The sequence below is a fragment of the Harpia harpyja genome, chromosome W (assembly GCF_026419915.1).
Source record: "Harpia harpyja isolate bHarHar1 chromosome W, bHarHar1 primary haplotype, whole genome shotgun sequence".
Lineage (NCBI taxonomy): Eukaryota > Metazoa > Chordata > Aves > Accipitriformes > Accipitridae > Harpia > Harpia harpyja.
This window is the reverse complement of record NC_068968.1, coordinates 36,097,276-36,112,845: the sequence shown is the minus strand read 5'-3', so window position 1 is coordinate 36,112,845 and position 15,570 is coordinate 36,097,276. Positions and strand designations below refer to the sequence as shown.

Sequence of the window (15,570 nt, the reverse complement as noted above, 5' to 3'; positions counted from 1 at the left end):
AACTCTCCTTTTTTTCTTAAGTCCTAGCAAAAGCTCCCCATTCAGCCAGGCTGGTCGTTTTCCTCGGCGGTTTGACTTGCGGCACATGGGAATAGCCTGGTCCTGAGCCATTAAGATTTCCTTTTTAAAGAATGTCCATCCCTCCTGGACCCCTTTGCCCTTCAGGACTGTCTCCCAAGGGACTCTCTCAACCAGTGCCTTGAAGAAGCCAAAGTTAGCCCTCCGGAAGTCCATAGTGGTGGTTTTGCTGACCACCTTCTTTGCCTCACCAAGAATTGAAAATTCTATCATTTCATGGTCGCTAAGCCCAAGATGGCCTCCAACCATCACACCTCCCACCAGTCCTTCCCTGTTCATAAACAACAGGTCTAGCAAGGCTCCTCCCCTGGTTGGCTCACCCACCAGCTGTGTCAAGAAGTTATCTTCCACACACTCCAGGAACCTCCTAGATTGTTTACTCACTGCTGTGTTGTATTTCCAGCAGATGTCTGGAAAGTTAAAGTCCCCCACAAGGACAAGGGCACACGATTCTGAGACTACTGCCAGCCGCTTGTAGAACGATTCATCCGTCTCTTCAACCTGGTCAGGCGGTCTATAACAGACTCCCAGCACGATATCTGCCTTATTGGCTTTCCCTCTCATCCTCACCCATAAGCACTCCACCTTGTCATCAGAATCGTGTAGCTCTGAACAGTCAAAACATTCCCTAACATAGAGAGCCACCCCACCACCTCTTCTACCTTGCCTATCCCTTCTGAAGAGCTTGTAGCCATCTATTGCAGCACTCCAGTCATGGGAGTCATCCCACCATGTTTCCGTGATGGTGACTAAGTCATATCTATCCTGCTGCACAATGGCTTCCAGCTCCTCCTGTTTATTGCCCATGCTGCGTGCGTTGGCATAGATGCATTTGAGCTGGGTCATCGAATCCACCCCTAACATCGGCACACTGCCCCCAGGCTCATCTCTGGTGCACCTAGTTTTATCCCTTACCCCCTTCGAACCTAGTTTAAAGCCCTTTCTATGAGCTCTGCCATCTCATGAGCAAGGATTCTCTTACCCCTTTGAGACAGCTGGACACCATCTGTCGCTAGCAAGCCCGGTGCTGTGTAAGTCTCCCCATGATCAAAAAACCCAAAATTCCACCTATGGCACCAGCCTCTGAGCTACGTATTGACCAGGTGTGTTTTCCTGTTCCTTTCAGTGTATTTCCCTGCCACTGAAGGGATTGAGGAAAACACTACCTGTGCTCCCGATCTTTCTACTAATCGTCCCAGTGCCCTGAAATCCCTTTTGATTGCCTTTGGATTCCTCTCTGCAATCTCATCACTGCCAACCTGCACAACCAGCAATGGGTAATAATCAGAGGTCCGAACTAGACCAGGGAGTTTCCTGGTAATGTCTTTTACCCGGGCCCCAGGGAGGCAGCAGACTTCCCGGTGGGATGGGTCAGGTCTGCATATCGGGCCCTCTGTCCCCCTTAAGAGGGAGTCGCCTACAACAATTACCCTCCTTTTTCTTTTTTCTGAGGATGTGAGAATGTGTGGGGATGCCTGACTGGGCTTAGGCACCTCCCTAGATAGGGCTTCATCTACACCCTGATCTTCACTGGCCTGGTCCTCAAGTTCCAGAGCCCCATACCTGTTGAGTAGGGGCAACTGGGAAGGTGAGGGAGACCGGGAGCGGATTCGCCTGCCTCCCCGAGCAGGGACCTGTATCCATTCCCCTCCATCTCTTAGGTCCCCTCCTGCCTGGTGGCAGGAGGGCAGGGGAACCTCCGCTTCTTGCGGAGCCTCCATCTGCTGCCCCTGCCTCAGGGATGGTAGGGTGTGGGCCCACCAATCTATCTCCCTCTCACACTCCCTGATACTCCTCAACCTTTCCACTTCCTCCTTCAGCTCTACCACCAGGCTGAGCAAATCACTCACCTGGTCACACCTCACACAAGAGGTGTCCCGGCTGACCTCCATCATTTCTGATAGACTCAGGCACTCCCTGCAGCCAGAGACCTGGACAGCTGCATGTTTACGCGGGACCTCTGTCTGCGTTGCCATATTTTTCCTAACAATGGCTTTCCCCCGAGTGGCAACCATACCTGGGTCTCCCTCTGGGCTGACACCCACCACTTGAGCAGCCTGCTCGAGCTGGGAACAGGGGGGGCTGCACCCTACCTGCACGCCCTGCCTGCGCGAACTGCCGCGCAAACTGCCGCGCCACGCCCTTTCTGAAGCGCCACGCCCTTTCTGAAGCGCCACGCCCTTTCTGAAGCACCACGCCCTTTCTGAAGCACCACGCCCTGTTCGCCCGTCCTGTTCGCCGCGCTCCTGATCGCTGGCGCTGCTTAGGGCCGTTCAAATCTCCCGCGGTTGCCCCTGGCAACGCCCACGCCGCGTCAGCCTCTCCCGCGAGAGCCGCCGGCTCCGGCCGGGTCCCTCCGCCCTTCCCCGGCGCTCCCGGGCCTCGGGAACCTCCCTGTCCGCCTCAATCTAGCGCTTAGCCGCCGACTTACCGTTGCCTCTGCTGGCCTCGCCGCTGACTGCATGATGTGGCTTGCCAACTCCGTCAATGCGAAGAAAATCTCCCCTCCTCCCTACAAGCCTGCATTTCGGCTGTGGAGAAGCTGTCCCAGGACGTCCAGCAATTCAAAGAGGATATGTCCCACTCCCCACTTGTAAGGACCAATGTCTCAGCTATTAGGAGTGAGCGCTCCTCTGCCCAAGAGACAGAATATAGAAGGTACACACCGCGAGGTGCCCTGTGGTTCTCCCTATCTGACCACGGACAGGACATGAGGAAATGGGATGGAAAACCTACCTCGGTCCTAAATGCACGGGTCCATGAGTTGCGAGGAAAAACCACCACAACAGGGGATTCTCCCATGAAAAATGCCGCTCCAGTTTCCAAACAGAGTAGAAGGGCTCATCTTATTTCTCATCTTCTCCAAGGGGCTTTTGAGTCAACTTCACAAGAAGTGGGTAACAGACACTGTGACCAAAATGAGAGGGGCCCTGCCTCCAGCCAGGTGGAGGAAAGGGATAACCGGGTCTATTGGACCGTGTGGATTCGATGGCCTGGCACGTTACACCCACGGGAATATAAGGCTCTAGTAGGCACCGGCGCACAGTGCACTCTAATGCTATCAAGTTAAAAAGGGGCAGAACCCATCTGTATTTCTGGTGTGACAGGGGGATCCCAAGAGTTAACTGTATTGGAGGCTGAAGTAAGCCTAACTGGGAATGAATGGCAGAAACAACCCATTGTGACTGGCCCAGAGGCCCCGTGCATCCTTGGCATAGACTATCTCAGGAGGGGGTATTTTAAGGACCCAAAGGGGTATCGGTGGGCTTTTGGTATAGCTGCCTTGGAGATGGAGGGCACTGAACAGCTGTCTACCCTGCCTGGTCTCTCTCAAGACCCTTCGATTGTGGGGTTGCTGAGGGTTGAAGAACAACAGGTGCCAATTGCTACCACAACGGTGCACCGGCGGCAATATCGCACCAACCGAGAGTCCCTGCTTCCTATCCACATGTTGATTCGTCAACTGGAGAGCCAAGGAGTGATCAGCAAAACTCGCTCACCCTTTAATAGTCCCATATGACCAGTGCGAAAGTCTAATGGGGAGTGGAGACTAACAGTTGACTATCATGGCCTGAATGAAGTCACACCGCCACTGAGTGCTGCTGTAAAAAACATGCTAGAACTTCAATACGAACTAGAGTCAAAGGCAGCCAAGTGGTATGGCACAACTGATGTTGCTAATGCGTTTTTCTCAATCCCTCTGGCAGCAGAGTGCCGTCCACAATTTGCTTTTACTTGGAGGGGCGTCCACTACACTTCGAATCGACTGCCCCAGGGGTGGAAACACAGCCCCACCATTTGCCATGGACTAATCCAGACTGCACTGGAAAAGGGTGAAGCTCCAGAACACCTGCAATACATTGATGACATCATCGTATGGGGCAACACAGCAGAAGAAGTCTTTGAGAAAGGGAAGAAAATAATCCAAATCCTTCTGAAAGCCGGTTTTGCCATAAAAGAAAGTAAGGTCAAGGGACCTGCACGGGAGATCCAGTTTTTAGGAATAAAATGGCAAGATGGACGTTGTCAGATCCCCATGGATGTGATCAACAAAATAGCAGCTATGTCTCCACCGACTAATAAAAAGGCAACACAGGCCTTCTTCAGTGTTGTGGGTTTTTGGAGAATGCATATTCCAAATTACAGTCTGATTGTAAGCCCTCTCTAACAAGTGACCCGGAAGAAGAATGATTTTAAATGGGAACTTGAGCAACAACAAGCCTTTGAACAAATTAAGCGGGAGATTGTTCATGCAGTAGCCCTTGGACCAGTCTGGGCAGGACAAGATGTTAAAAATGTGCTCTATACTGCAGCCGGAGAGAATGGCCCTACCTGGAGCCTCTGGCAGAAAGCACCTGGGGAGACCCGAGGCCGACCCCTGGGGTTTTGGAGTCGAGGATATCGAGGATCCGAGGCTCGCTATACTCCAACTGAAAAAGAGATATTGGCAGCATATGAAGGAGTTCAAGCTGCCTCAGAAGTGGTTGGTACTGAAACACAGCTCCTCTTAGCACCCCGACTGCCAGTGCTGGTCTGGATGTTCAAAGGGAGGGTCTCCTCTACACATCATGCAACTGATGCCACGTGGAGTAAGTGGGCCGCACTGATCACACAACGAGCTCACATAGGAAACCCCAGTCACCCAGGAATTGTGGAAGTGATCATGGACTGGCCAGAAGGCAAAGATTTTGGAATGTCTCCAGAGGAGGAGGTGACACAGGCTGAAGAGGCCCCGCTGTATAATAAACTGTCAGAAAATGAGAGGCAATATGCCCTGTTCACTGATGGGTCCTGTCGCATTGTGGGAAAGCATCGGAGGTGGAAGGCTGCCGTATGGAGTCCTACACGACAAGTTGCAGAAACTGCTGAAGGAGAAGGTGAATCGAGTCAGTTTGCAGAGGTGAAAGCCATCCAGCTAGCGTTAGACATTGCTGAAAGAGAGAAGTGGCCAGTGCTCTATCTCTATCCTGACTCATGGATGGTGGCAAATGCCCTGTGGGGGTGGTTACAGCAATGGAAGCAGAGCAACTGGCAGTGCAGAGGTAAACCCATCTGGGCTGCCGCACTGTGACAAGATATTGCGTCCTGGCTAGAGAATCTGGTTGTAAAAGTACATCACGTAGATGCTCACATACCCAAGAGTTGGGCCACTGAAGAACATCAAAACAACCAACAGGTGGATCAGGCTGCCAAGATTGAAGTGGCTCAGGTGGACCTGGACTGGCAACATAAGGGTGAATTACTTATAGCTGCGTGGGCCCATGACACCTCAGACCATCAGGGAAGAGATGTAACATATAGATGGGCTCGTGATCGAGGGGTGGACTTGACCATGGACACTATTGCACAGGTCATCCATGAATGTGAAACGTGCTGCAATTAAGCAAGCCAAGCGGTTAAAGCCCCTGTGGCATGGAGGGCGATGGCTGAAATATAAATATGGGGAAGCCTGGCAGATTGACTATATCACACTCCCACAAACTCACCAAGGCAAGCGCTATGTGCTTACAATGGTGGAAGCAACCACTGCATGGCTGGAAACATATTCTGTGCCCCATGCCACCGCCTGGAACACTATCCTGGGCCTTGAAAAGCAGGTCTTGTGGCGACACGGCACCCCAGAAAGAACTGAGTCAGACAACGGGACTCATTTCCGAAACAACCTCATAGACACCTGGGCCAAAGAGCATGGCATTGAGTGGGTGTATCACATCCCCTTTCATGCACCAGCCTCTGGGAAAATCGAATGATACAATGGCCTGTTAAAGACTACATTGAGAGCAATGGGGGGTGGAACTTTCAAACATTGGGATACACATTTAGCAAAAGCCACCTGGTTAGTCAACACCAGAGGATCTGCTAATTGGGGTGGCCCTGCCCAGTCAGAACTTTTACGTACTGTAGAAGTGTGGCGATGAAAAAGGCACTCAGGATGACAACGAGATGGTTCCGAAGCAATGGCAAAAAGACTTCTTTATTGTCTCTTACAGCATACTTATATGTTACTAAAACAGGAGTGCATATCTGGCTTGGCTGGGATGTTTGCCAGTCCTTAGAACACTTAAAGATAATCACGTTCCATACACATACTCGTGACTGTCTTCAGCCACATCTTCCCAGGCACACACCAGGCAATCCTCCGACCTGACCTTGTGAAACTAGTTCTTCAAAGGCTTGGCAAACATGCAGCACAACGAATTCTAACGTTCACTCTTGATTCAAATGCCAGGTGTTCCGAGCTGCTCCCACATAGAAGGTGATAAAGTCCCTGTAGTGCACATAAAAAATATGTTAGGGAAGACAGTCTGGGTTACTCCTGCCTCAGGCAAAGGCAAACCCATTTGTGGGATTGCTTTTGCTCAAGGGCCTGGGTGCACTTGGTGGGTGATGCAGAAGGATGGGGAAGTCCGATGTGTGCCTCAAGGGGATTTGATTGTAGGTGAAAATAGCCAGAATTAAACTGTATGACATTAGTTGCTATATAACCCTGCTACTGTATGTTATCATTACTATAATTGTTATATGTTATATCCATAGTACTATAGTAAGAATCACTTAGATCAAGCAAGAAAGAACTGTGATAAAACTGAGCAAAGCGCAGTAGTGATGGAACCAGAACTGACTCCGGCATGCAACAATCCAACAGTGCACACCATCCTCCTGCTGCGTCCAACGTCACCCGCTCGCCACACCGCACTGAAGCCCAATTCTGCTCTGCCGACTGAGAGGACTTTGCACCATCCCTCCTGCCCAGAAAGACTGGTATGACAGATGGAGCCCAGAGTCGGGGACTAAATGAACTCAACGAACATTTTATAAACATGGCCCATAAGCTAAAGGAATGATATCTCTGTGTGTGTATACATATATATCTCTCTCTCTCTCTACCTATATCTCAAAGGATGGGAAAGGTGATGATGATGAACCAGGATGTATCTGAAAATATGGGAATTGAGCATGACGTCAATGGTATAGAATAAGTGGTGGATACTGTCCTGGTTTCAGCTGGGATAGAGTTAATTGTCTTCCTAGTAGCTGGTACAGTGCTATGTTTTGAATTAGGTATGAGAAGAATGTTGATAACACTGATGTTTTCAGTTGTTGCTAAGTAGCATTTAGTCTCAAGTCAAGGATTTTTCAGCTTCTTATGCCCAGCCAGCGATAAGGCTGGAGGGGCACAAGAAGTTGGGAGGGGACACAGCCCCGGCAGCTGACCCAAAGTGGCCAACAGGGTATTCCGTACCATGTGACGTCATGTCTAGTATATAAACTGGGGGGAGTGGGGCTGGGAGGGATCGCCGGTCAGGGACTAACTGGGCATCAGTCAGCAAGTGGTGAGCAATTGCATTGTGTATCACTTGTATATTCCAATCCTTTTATTATTATTATTGTCATTTTTTTAGTGTTGCTATTATCATTATTATTTTCTTTTTTTCTTTTTTATTAAACTGTTCTTTTCTCAGCCAACAAGTTTTACTTTTTTTTCCCCATTCTCTCCCCCATCCCACTTGGTGGGGGAAGTGAGTGAGCGGCTGTGTGGTGCTTAGTTGCTGACTGGGGTTAAACCACGACACTATTAGATTATCTTTTCAGAGATTTTTGTATGAAAATTTGACTTTTTCAGCAGCCTAAGTTCATTATATTTTCCTAATATGCTTTTCTTTTAAAAAGACTCTGTAAGTTATACTTTCTGATAGACCGTTATCCATTATATTGTTACCTCTTTCAGAGAAAACTAACAGACTATAGAGAGGTACAATGCAGCTTTACAAAAGCCCTTCTTTTTGCTTCCAAACAAGACTCTGAAATTGCCTGCATTTAGCACTCTTCCAAACACATTTTGTTTTCCACCTACTCTCCCACAGCATGGTTTATGTCTAAAAAGAAAGAATAATGAGGAATAAATGGAGAAGAGAAAATAATAAAAGTTGAGGAAGAGATTCAGAAAAAATAAAACACTCTTCAAAAAAGGTAGGACTGAATTTAGAGGAATCAACAGCAAAAATAGACATTTCAAAATGATTTAAGGAAGATGAGCTGACACCCCTGTAGACTTAAGATATATGTAAAAGAAAATGAAAGTTTTACTTCTATGAAGTTTTGAATTATGTTTAATATGTTTGGCATGCATTTAGCAGTGACAATGACAATTATGTAATAAGTGATTTTCCTCCATTCCAAGCAGCTTATGAATTTGACTTTCTTGCTCATGGTTTTTTTTTGAGAAGCTGAGAGGCAACTTCCCATGTTCCATTTCCTGCTGTGGTTTATAACCTTAATGATAATGATGTCAGATATTTCCCTAGGTTCTTAGGTAAGGTTCACCGGTATATAAATTTTTAATATTACCACAAGTATGCATTTTAGAGATACTGGCTAGCTTCTTCTCTGAGTATAGCACCATTTTTAAGGATATATTATTTATTTTTGTGGGTAGCTCAGTTATTCTATGCTGTGGTTTCTCAGAGGAATATCATCTTGCCCCAGTGGTTTACTGCAATGGAAATTCTAGCTTTACCCTCTTTCTCTCTGACAGTGCTATACCTTCTCTAGATATAGAGTAACCTCTGGATACACTTTTCCTCTTTCGCTGATGTAGTGGTATCCAGCAATAAGCAAACACTTAGCTTATACACTTAACTATCACATTTACTCTTAGATGCTCTAACAGAACAGGGCCTCTCCCTCCAGACAGCCTCACATTTCAAAACATCTTACTTCTCTGGTAAATTCTCATCCTCACAAAAATATCCTTTTGTATATTCAATTCCTGCTCAGCTGCAACTAGGCAAAGCAGAGTGGGAAGAAGCTGGTAGGACCAAGGACTACGGAAACTTCTTCTCCAAATTAGAGAGGCCTGTCAGTACTAGCGATTATTATTAGTAGTACAAAGGATGATAACAGTAGTGGAGATGATTATCCTTGGTGAGTGTTGAAAAAGACTTGTTCCTGTCTGAACTGACTGCAAAGACATGGTTAGTGTCTTTATAGTCTAGTAATGGTTTGTTAAAAAATAAACAATGGTTAAATCAATTTCTTTCAGCTACATTCTATTTAACAAAATTATGCAATTTTAGACTTGACTTTGACATCTTTCAGTTATGCAAACTGCTTGTATATAGTTCATTCAGTTATTGAGAAACAGAATATTTTGCCAACACAAATGAAAGAGAAGAATAGATATAACATAGATAGTTGAGCCCTGGGGACAACAATCTGGACTGTTAGCTCTCTCCTGACCCAAAGTTTCAAAAGGGATATTAACTAAGGACTTGCTTTCTCTTTGACTTTATTTTTTTTATATTAGTTCATTCTGAGCAAGCCCAATTCTATAGGTCAGTTTTCAATAATATTTGAAAAGTGACTCTCGTGAAGTTTCATGTATTACTTAATCTATAAAAAGATTCTATTTCAGTCTTAAGCACAGATGTATGGAATGATTGCTGGAGGTGACTTATCGATATGACACACACCCACCCCCCCCCTTAAGGGAAGGTAAACCTCCAGGGTGGAATGCAGTGGATATACATGAAATCTGTTCCATAATAATTCCCTAAACAACATCATAACCTGCAACTTTAGATGTTAGCAACACCAGGGGATCTTGGTATGCTGACTCTAAGAGAAACAACATGGAGGGTAGAGCACAATGGAGACACCACAGCCAGGCTCTGTGATATCACCTCAGGGAGAGGGAACTGGAACTACTGGAACAAGAATGGAAGGTCCCTGCATTGAATCCACTGAAGCAAGGAGGTGAAACAATGGGGGTTCTGTCAACGCTATGGCCTTACTTCTGATTTATATCATAAGTGCCCAGTTCTGGAGTAGTGACACGCTAAATCATGTTCTCTGGGTGAACTTTGCTCATTATAATCTCATTATAATACCAAAACACACCTCCATCCCAAAAACTACCCGCCTCCAAGGTGCAACCACTCCTCACTGAGCATGCGCTCTGAATTTTCTCTAGCATATACCTTTAAAAGTAAAGCAAGGAGATTTTACATAAAGGTATGTATGACTAGAGTCACTCAAGCTCCACCTAAAAATAAGAAAATATAAAAGGGCTTAAGAGAGGAGGAATGCTGGGGAAGACACCATCATAGACAAGTTGGGAGGACATTGCTGACTTCTGGGATCAGTCGACAGGCTGAACCTCTCTTCCCCCCCCATAGGGACACCTATTGGGTAAGATTCAAACCCTCGGTTATACCGAGTGCTTCCCCAGGAAATTTAGAAGTCTCTATAGAGTTTTTCCATAATTTAGTGTGCTTGTAGTTGACTGTATTATTATTTGCATGTGCTTTGCAGACAGTGTATTTATCACCGGCAATCCAAAAGAACCTGTACTGTTGCTTTAATAAACTGCACTGCTCATTAATCTAGTCATGATAGTTCATTAATGCAACCAAACTCCCTAAGTCCGGTAATTCTCATGTGTTGAACGCGGCTAAGCTGAGAGTGCAGTACGCTATTAGTGCATCCATCATCGTGATAGTTCAGCATATTGAATGTGACCGGACTTAGAGCGCCAAATTGGACATCACTCAGAAATTAAACCTAGCCACCCCCAGCCCCTCTGACATCTGAGGATAAGCTGGAACGCAAGGGGCTTTATTTTCTGCCAAACTTCTTTACCCTCTAACGCAACAAGATGCCTCAGAAATCAGAGGTTATGATAAAGCTTTTTTTTTTAAGATTGCCTTTTCCTAGGTATCAGAAAGCATGAAAAGCATTAATTTCTCAATAGATAATACTCCAGTAATGAAAAAGTAAAAGCATACTTGTTTAGGTGATGCATGTCTCTCGAAGCTCTATTTGCTTCAGTTTCCACAGAACTGTAAGGTGCTAAATATCTTGCAGATTCTGGCTGAAAGTGTTGCAAATTCCTAATCTCTCTACTCTTTCTAGGAATGTGTTTATAGTCAATGGAGAAAAATATAGAGATAAAAAAGAACTCTTAATTTGCTCACAAAATAGGTCGAGAGATGCTTTTAGCCTTTTTCATTACCCAAAAGGGAGAGAAGGCCTGAATTCCCCTTGCAACTTCTTGCCATGGATATCGCACAAACAAAAATGTATCATTTCTAGCTAGGACTGTTAAAATTACAAGGGGTGATACTTGTGAAGAAAAAGACAGGGAAGAAAAACAGAAGGAAATCAGAGATTTTGTTTGACAAAGTCTTTGAATAAAAGGTTTGTGTCAACAAATCTGAACTACAGTTACAGCCCTGTTAGAGGTTATACCAGATCAATAGCCAAAGGTATCTATTACATTGTGGATAAAAGCTAAAACACCCTTAGCCACATCAGTACAGTACTGCAATGAAGCATAAATGAAATAGATTTCTAGTGTATGAGGAGAGTTATTGCCTCAAAGATCTTCAGTAGCTCTGAAAATTATGATGGGATCATTTTTCCATGGGAAAAGAAAAGAGTCAGTAGTATAGTCCATTAATAAATATAAGAGGAGTTTTGAAAGTAAGGTATTACTTAGTAAAATACAGGAATTCTGGAAACTGAATAGCCAAGCTACTAGACTCGCTGATTGATTACATGCTTGTACAGTACATACTTGAAGATAAGGACTTCTGAATGTCTGAGTTTATTGTTAGTTGCAAATTACTGCAAACCTATGACATTTTTAGTTTTTAATGTATGCAGCAACAAACTACAAGCCAAAATGAAATAAATATAAAAACTTTAAAACATTTTAAAGCTGTGTTAGGACAATCTTGTTTATTCACATGAAATAGTAAACTAACACTCTGGAATTAGCAGAATGCCTGAAAAGACAATGTCTACTTACAAGAAAATTATTTTACATATTTTTTCCAAAAAGGAATATTTTCCTCCCTATCTATCTGAAGCAATTCAAGCTATCAAGTCATAAACCTTCTGAATGCCCTGCTCTCAGCTACATAGGTGACCTAGTGATAAAACAAGATATAAGGACTTAGAACTACATCAGTAGAACAGTAGGGAAAGAGAACAAATCTTTAATAGCCAAAATGCAGATATGTGAGCTGGAGTCAATTGCCTAACTTGTTGCTCCCAACTTTCTTTAACTAAATACATGAACATTTCATTTGCATCTTCCTAGGCAAAATGAGGGTATTTTTAAAAACTTCTTGCATAAAGAAGTTTCACTCCAGGCTTTGACTGTGACTATAATCAGGGAAAAAAGTTTGCTCAAATAACACGGAACTCATGTCAGACAGGAAGCAGCACAAATAATCAATTTATTTCAACTGAATTATTCATTACTAAAAAGGGTGTACTTACTAAACAGACATTGTTTGTGGCTCTTCTGTTTCAGGACATGATAAATTTGTGTCATACTGATGACTGAGAAAGTGAATTGGGCACATCATTGAAAACAAGTGGGTTCACTGCTCTCACATATTGCAGCTATGTTCCTTCCCTTCTCATTGCTGAAAGTTTATCCTCTAATAAGTAATTCCCAAGGCATCTTGTAATAGGAAGCATTCATGAATGAATGCATTAATAAATGTTTCTTATTGTGGGGCCTACTGGGAATTCTTTATAATACTTATAAGGAGTTTACAAACCTTCATTAGTTACATAAAACAGAAAAGAAAGTTTGCTTTTTTGGAACATACTATTTTGTCCCTTTTCAAAATATCATAGCAAAGAACTAAATGCTAGCATGAAACAGAACCAATGACCCTTTATGTACTTACCATGTACCACATGCTTGGCCACTTGGGATCATTGAAATAAGTGGATTGGGTACCACCATGTTTATAATCCCTCTTTATTCTTCTTTTAACCACCTGCTGTTGTATCCACTCTACCTGCCAACAAGGAAAACATTTGGTAAGTGTTAGGATTCCATGGAGACTATCAAGAAATGTGTGAAATCTTGGGAATTTTCCCATTTACCAGAATCCAAGACATACTACATGTTAAAGAGTTCATTTTGGCAGTGGGAATGCAAAGCTCACCTTGGCATATTGTTCACTAGGGAATAGGTCCAATTTAATTACTACTACAAGTCTCTATGAACATCTGTTTAAATCCCCTGCTAGAAAGATGTCATTGGCTAGCATCTTTTGACTAATAACATTATTATTTTATTATTTTTCATTATTAGACTAGTTCCTCTTTCAATTCTATTTTAAAAAATTACTTTTACAAAGCTTAACAGTATATCACAATGAGAAATGAATGATAAGTTTTTTCTTTTGTTTTATTTAGGTCTGTTCTTGAAAAAAAAGTTTAGTAACATACTCAAATGTTCTACTTAACCAATATGTAAATCAGCTTCACCACTTGGAATGAAAAAACAAAATTAAACTGTATTTTATAGCAGAGTGACTCTTTGTCAAGATTCACTCAGTCAGGCTCTCTGAAACTTTATTTTATACTACAGTACTCCCAAGGAAGAAACAGCTGGGTACTGAGCAACAGGTTAAATTGCAACAATAAGAAAAAAAAGCTTGAAACAAAAAAAAAGCTTGAAACAAAAAAAAATGAAGATTGAGGGTTAAAAATCTAGTTTTGAAAGCCAGATTCTTATCTGTCAGACACCTCTTCAAAGATTCATGACATCCAGAAAGGGCAACACCAAAAGTGACATCAACCTTACAGCAGACAGGACTCTGCAGTCATTTCTGCATTATCTAGTCTAAATGGGAGCTAGTTTTTATAAATGTAAATAATATACAGTATTCACAGAGAAACTCAGGTTACATTTACATGCATCTAGCTTCCTGACAGCTCATATTTCTGCTGAATTTTTTCACAGGATATAACTATAAAAATTCAATTCACCTTTCTCCAAGAAAGCCAGCCATTTCCTACTTGTAGCCAACTTGGCACCTTAGATTTGTGCTGTTTATGAATATCTATGCATGCATACACACACATATATATATATAAAAGAACTTTATTTTCATCTCACGTATTTCTCTGTTACTTGTCAGGGATGGTATTAATGTCTTTCCTTACCAGGCTAATGTCTGCACTATGTATCTTCACCTCAGCTTCAAATCATGGGATACTTACACAAAAATAACTCCATTGACATTAACAGAAAATTTGTTCGAGGTCGAGGCTTCAGGCCTCTACTTCCTGGTCATAGAATCATAATTTTTCTCAGGTCAAGTTTTTCCCATGAAGGTAATTGGTAAGTGTCTTGTCTTTATCTTCACCCATAAGCTTTTTTTCATCTTATTTTCTCCCCCTGTCCTGTTGAGGAGGGGGAGTGAGAGAGCAGCTGGGTGGGTGTCTGGCAGCTGGCCAAGGTCAACTCACCACATCTTTATAAAGAAGAATTGAATTTTTCCCCTTCCCAAGAATTAACTTCAGAGTCAACGGTATTCTTCTAGAGGAGAAATTATGCAGTTTAGGAATACAGACTATCTGGTTATGCTTACAAAGAAATTCTCTGTTAAATCTTCTAGTAACAATCATAATTCCTTTTCAACTTCGTAGAGAACTGAGAAACTGGATAGGGTGCCTTTCTCTCCTGGTTACTCAGCACCTCTTTCAGCTTGGGCTGAAATCTATCTTGGTGGACTTCCTCTCAAGAAATCAAGAGCTGACTGCCACCTTCAGATCTTACATGAGCCAGCCATCCCTTCAGCAGGAGCAGGCAGCTAATCAGTCTTAGCTGCTTTTTGATGTAGCAATGTCTGGAGGCCTGCAAGATGTATAGAGTATATCTGTCGAGAACCCAAAAGAGGGAGAACCAAAGACTTTGGTAAGTATGAAGCCTTAAGACTGAAGAGACTGATTTAAAGTGGGATCAAGATCCCTTTTAACTGGAGCTCTCCTCCATCAAAAAGGTTGATCTATAACATATTTATAATGAGCCCTACTTCCTTGTCACCTGCTGATAACACATTGTAGACACATATTTAGCTAACGGTCGCAAGAGCATTCCAGATGCCTTTAGAAGACCTTGAACAGAATAAACAAGAAGACAAAAAAAGAAAGATGCCAATTAGAAGAACACAGGTGCGCATTCCACCATAAAGGGAACTTGGCACAAAAAGAACCTCAATTTGGCAGTTTATCTTGACCAATTAGACTGAGACAAGTTTCGCATGTTTTAGTTGGTATAACCAATTGTGTCCTATGTTTATGCGCGTGTACAGTGTTAGTATAACCAATTATATCTTATGTTTATGTGCGTGTACAGTGTTGATATAACCAATCATATTTTATGCTTGTGCACGTGTATAGTGACTTTGCAGAATATGTGACTATAAGTATGTGTGTGTTTTAGCAATAAAGGGTCGTCTGTTGTCTGCTCTCAAGATTACAGGCGTCCGTCTACTTCAATCTCCTCAACACATGATTTCTTTTCCAGATCTCCACAACACAAGCTTGTTTTTTTTCTCTTAATCTTCTTTTCTTGCAGGTAGCCCAGCTCTCCCAACACATCTGAAGCCAGCTGAGAGGCATTCTATGTACCATTTAATCTCTGACTCACTAGGTGACTGGGTTGCCTTAGACCAT

General features: G+C 43.4%; 1 protein-coding gene across 1 annotated transcript in view; it reads right to left on the bottom strand.

Moving 5' to 3' along the window:
- LOC128136235 (proprotein convertase subtilisin/kexin type 5-like) overlaps positions 1-15,570 on the bottom strand; it is a 277,385-nt gene that overhangs the window by 180,673 nt on the left and 81,142 nt on the right. Inside the window, exon 3 of the mRNA XM_052775477.1 lies at positions 12,786-12,899. Within this exon, the coding sequence (XP_052631437.1) occupies positions 12,786-12,899 (114 nt within the window). The remainder of the gene's footprint in view (positions 1-12,785; positions 12,900-15,570) is intronic.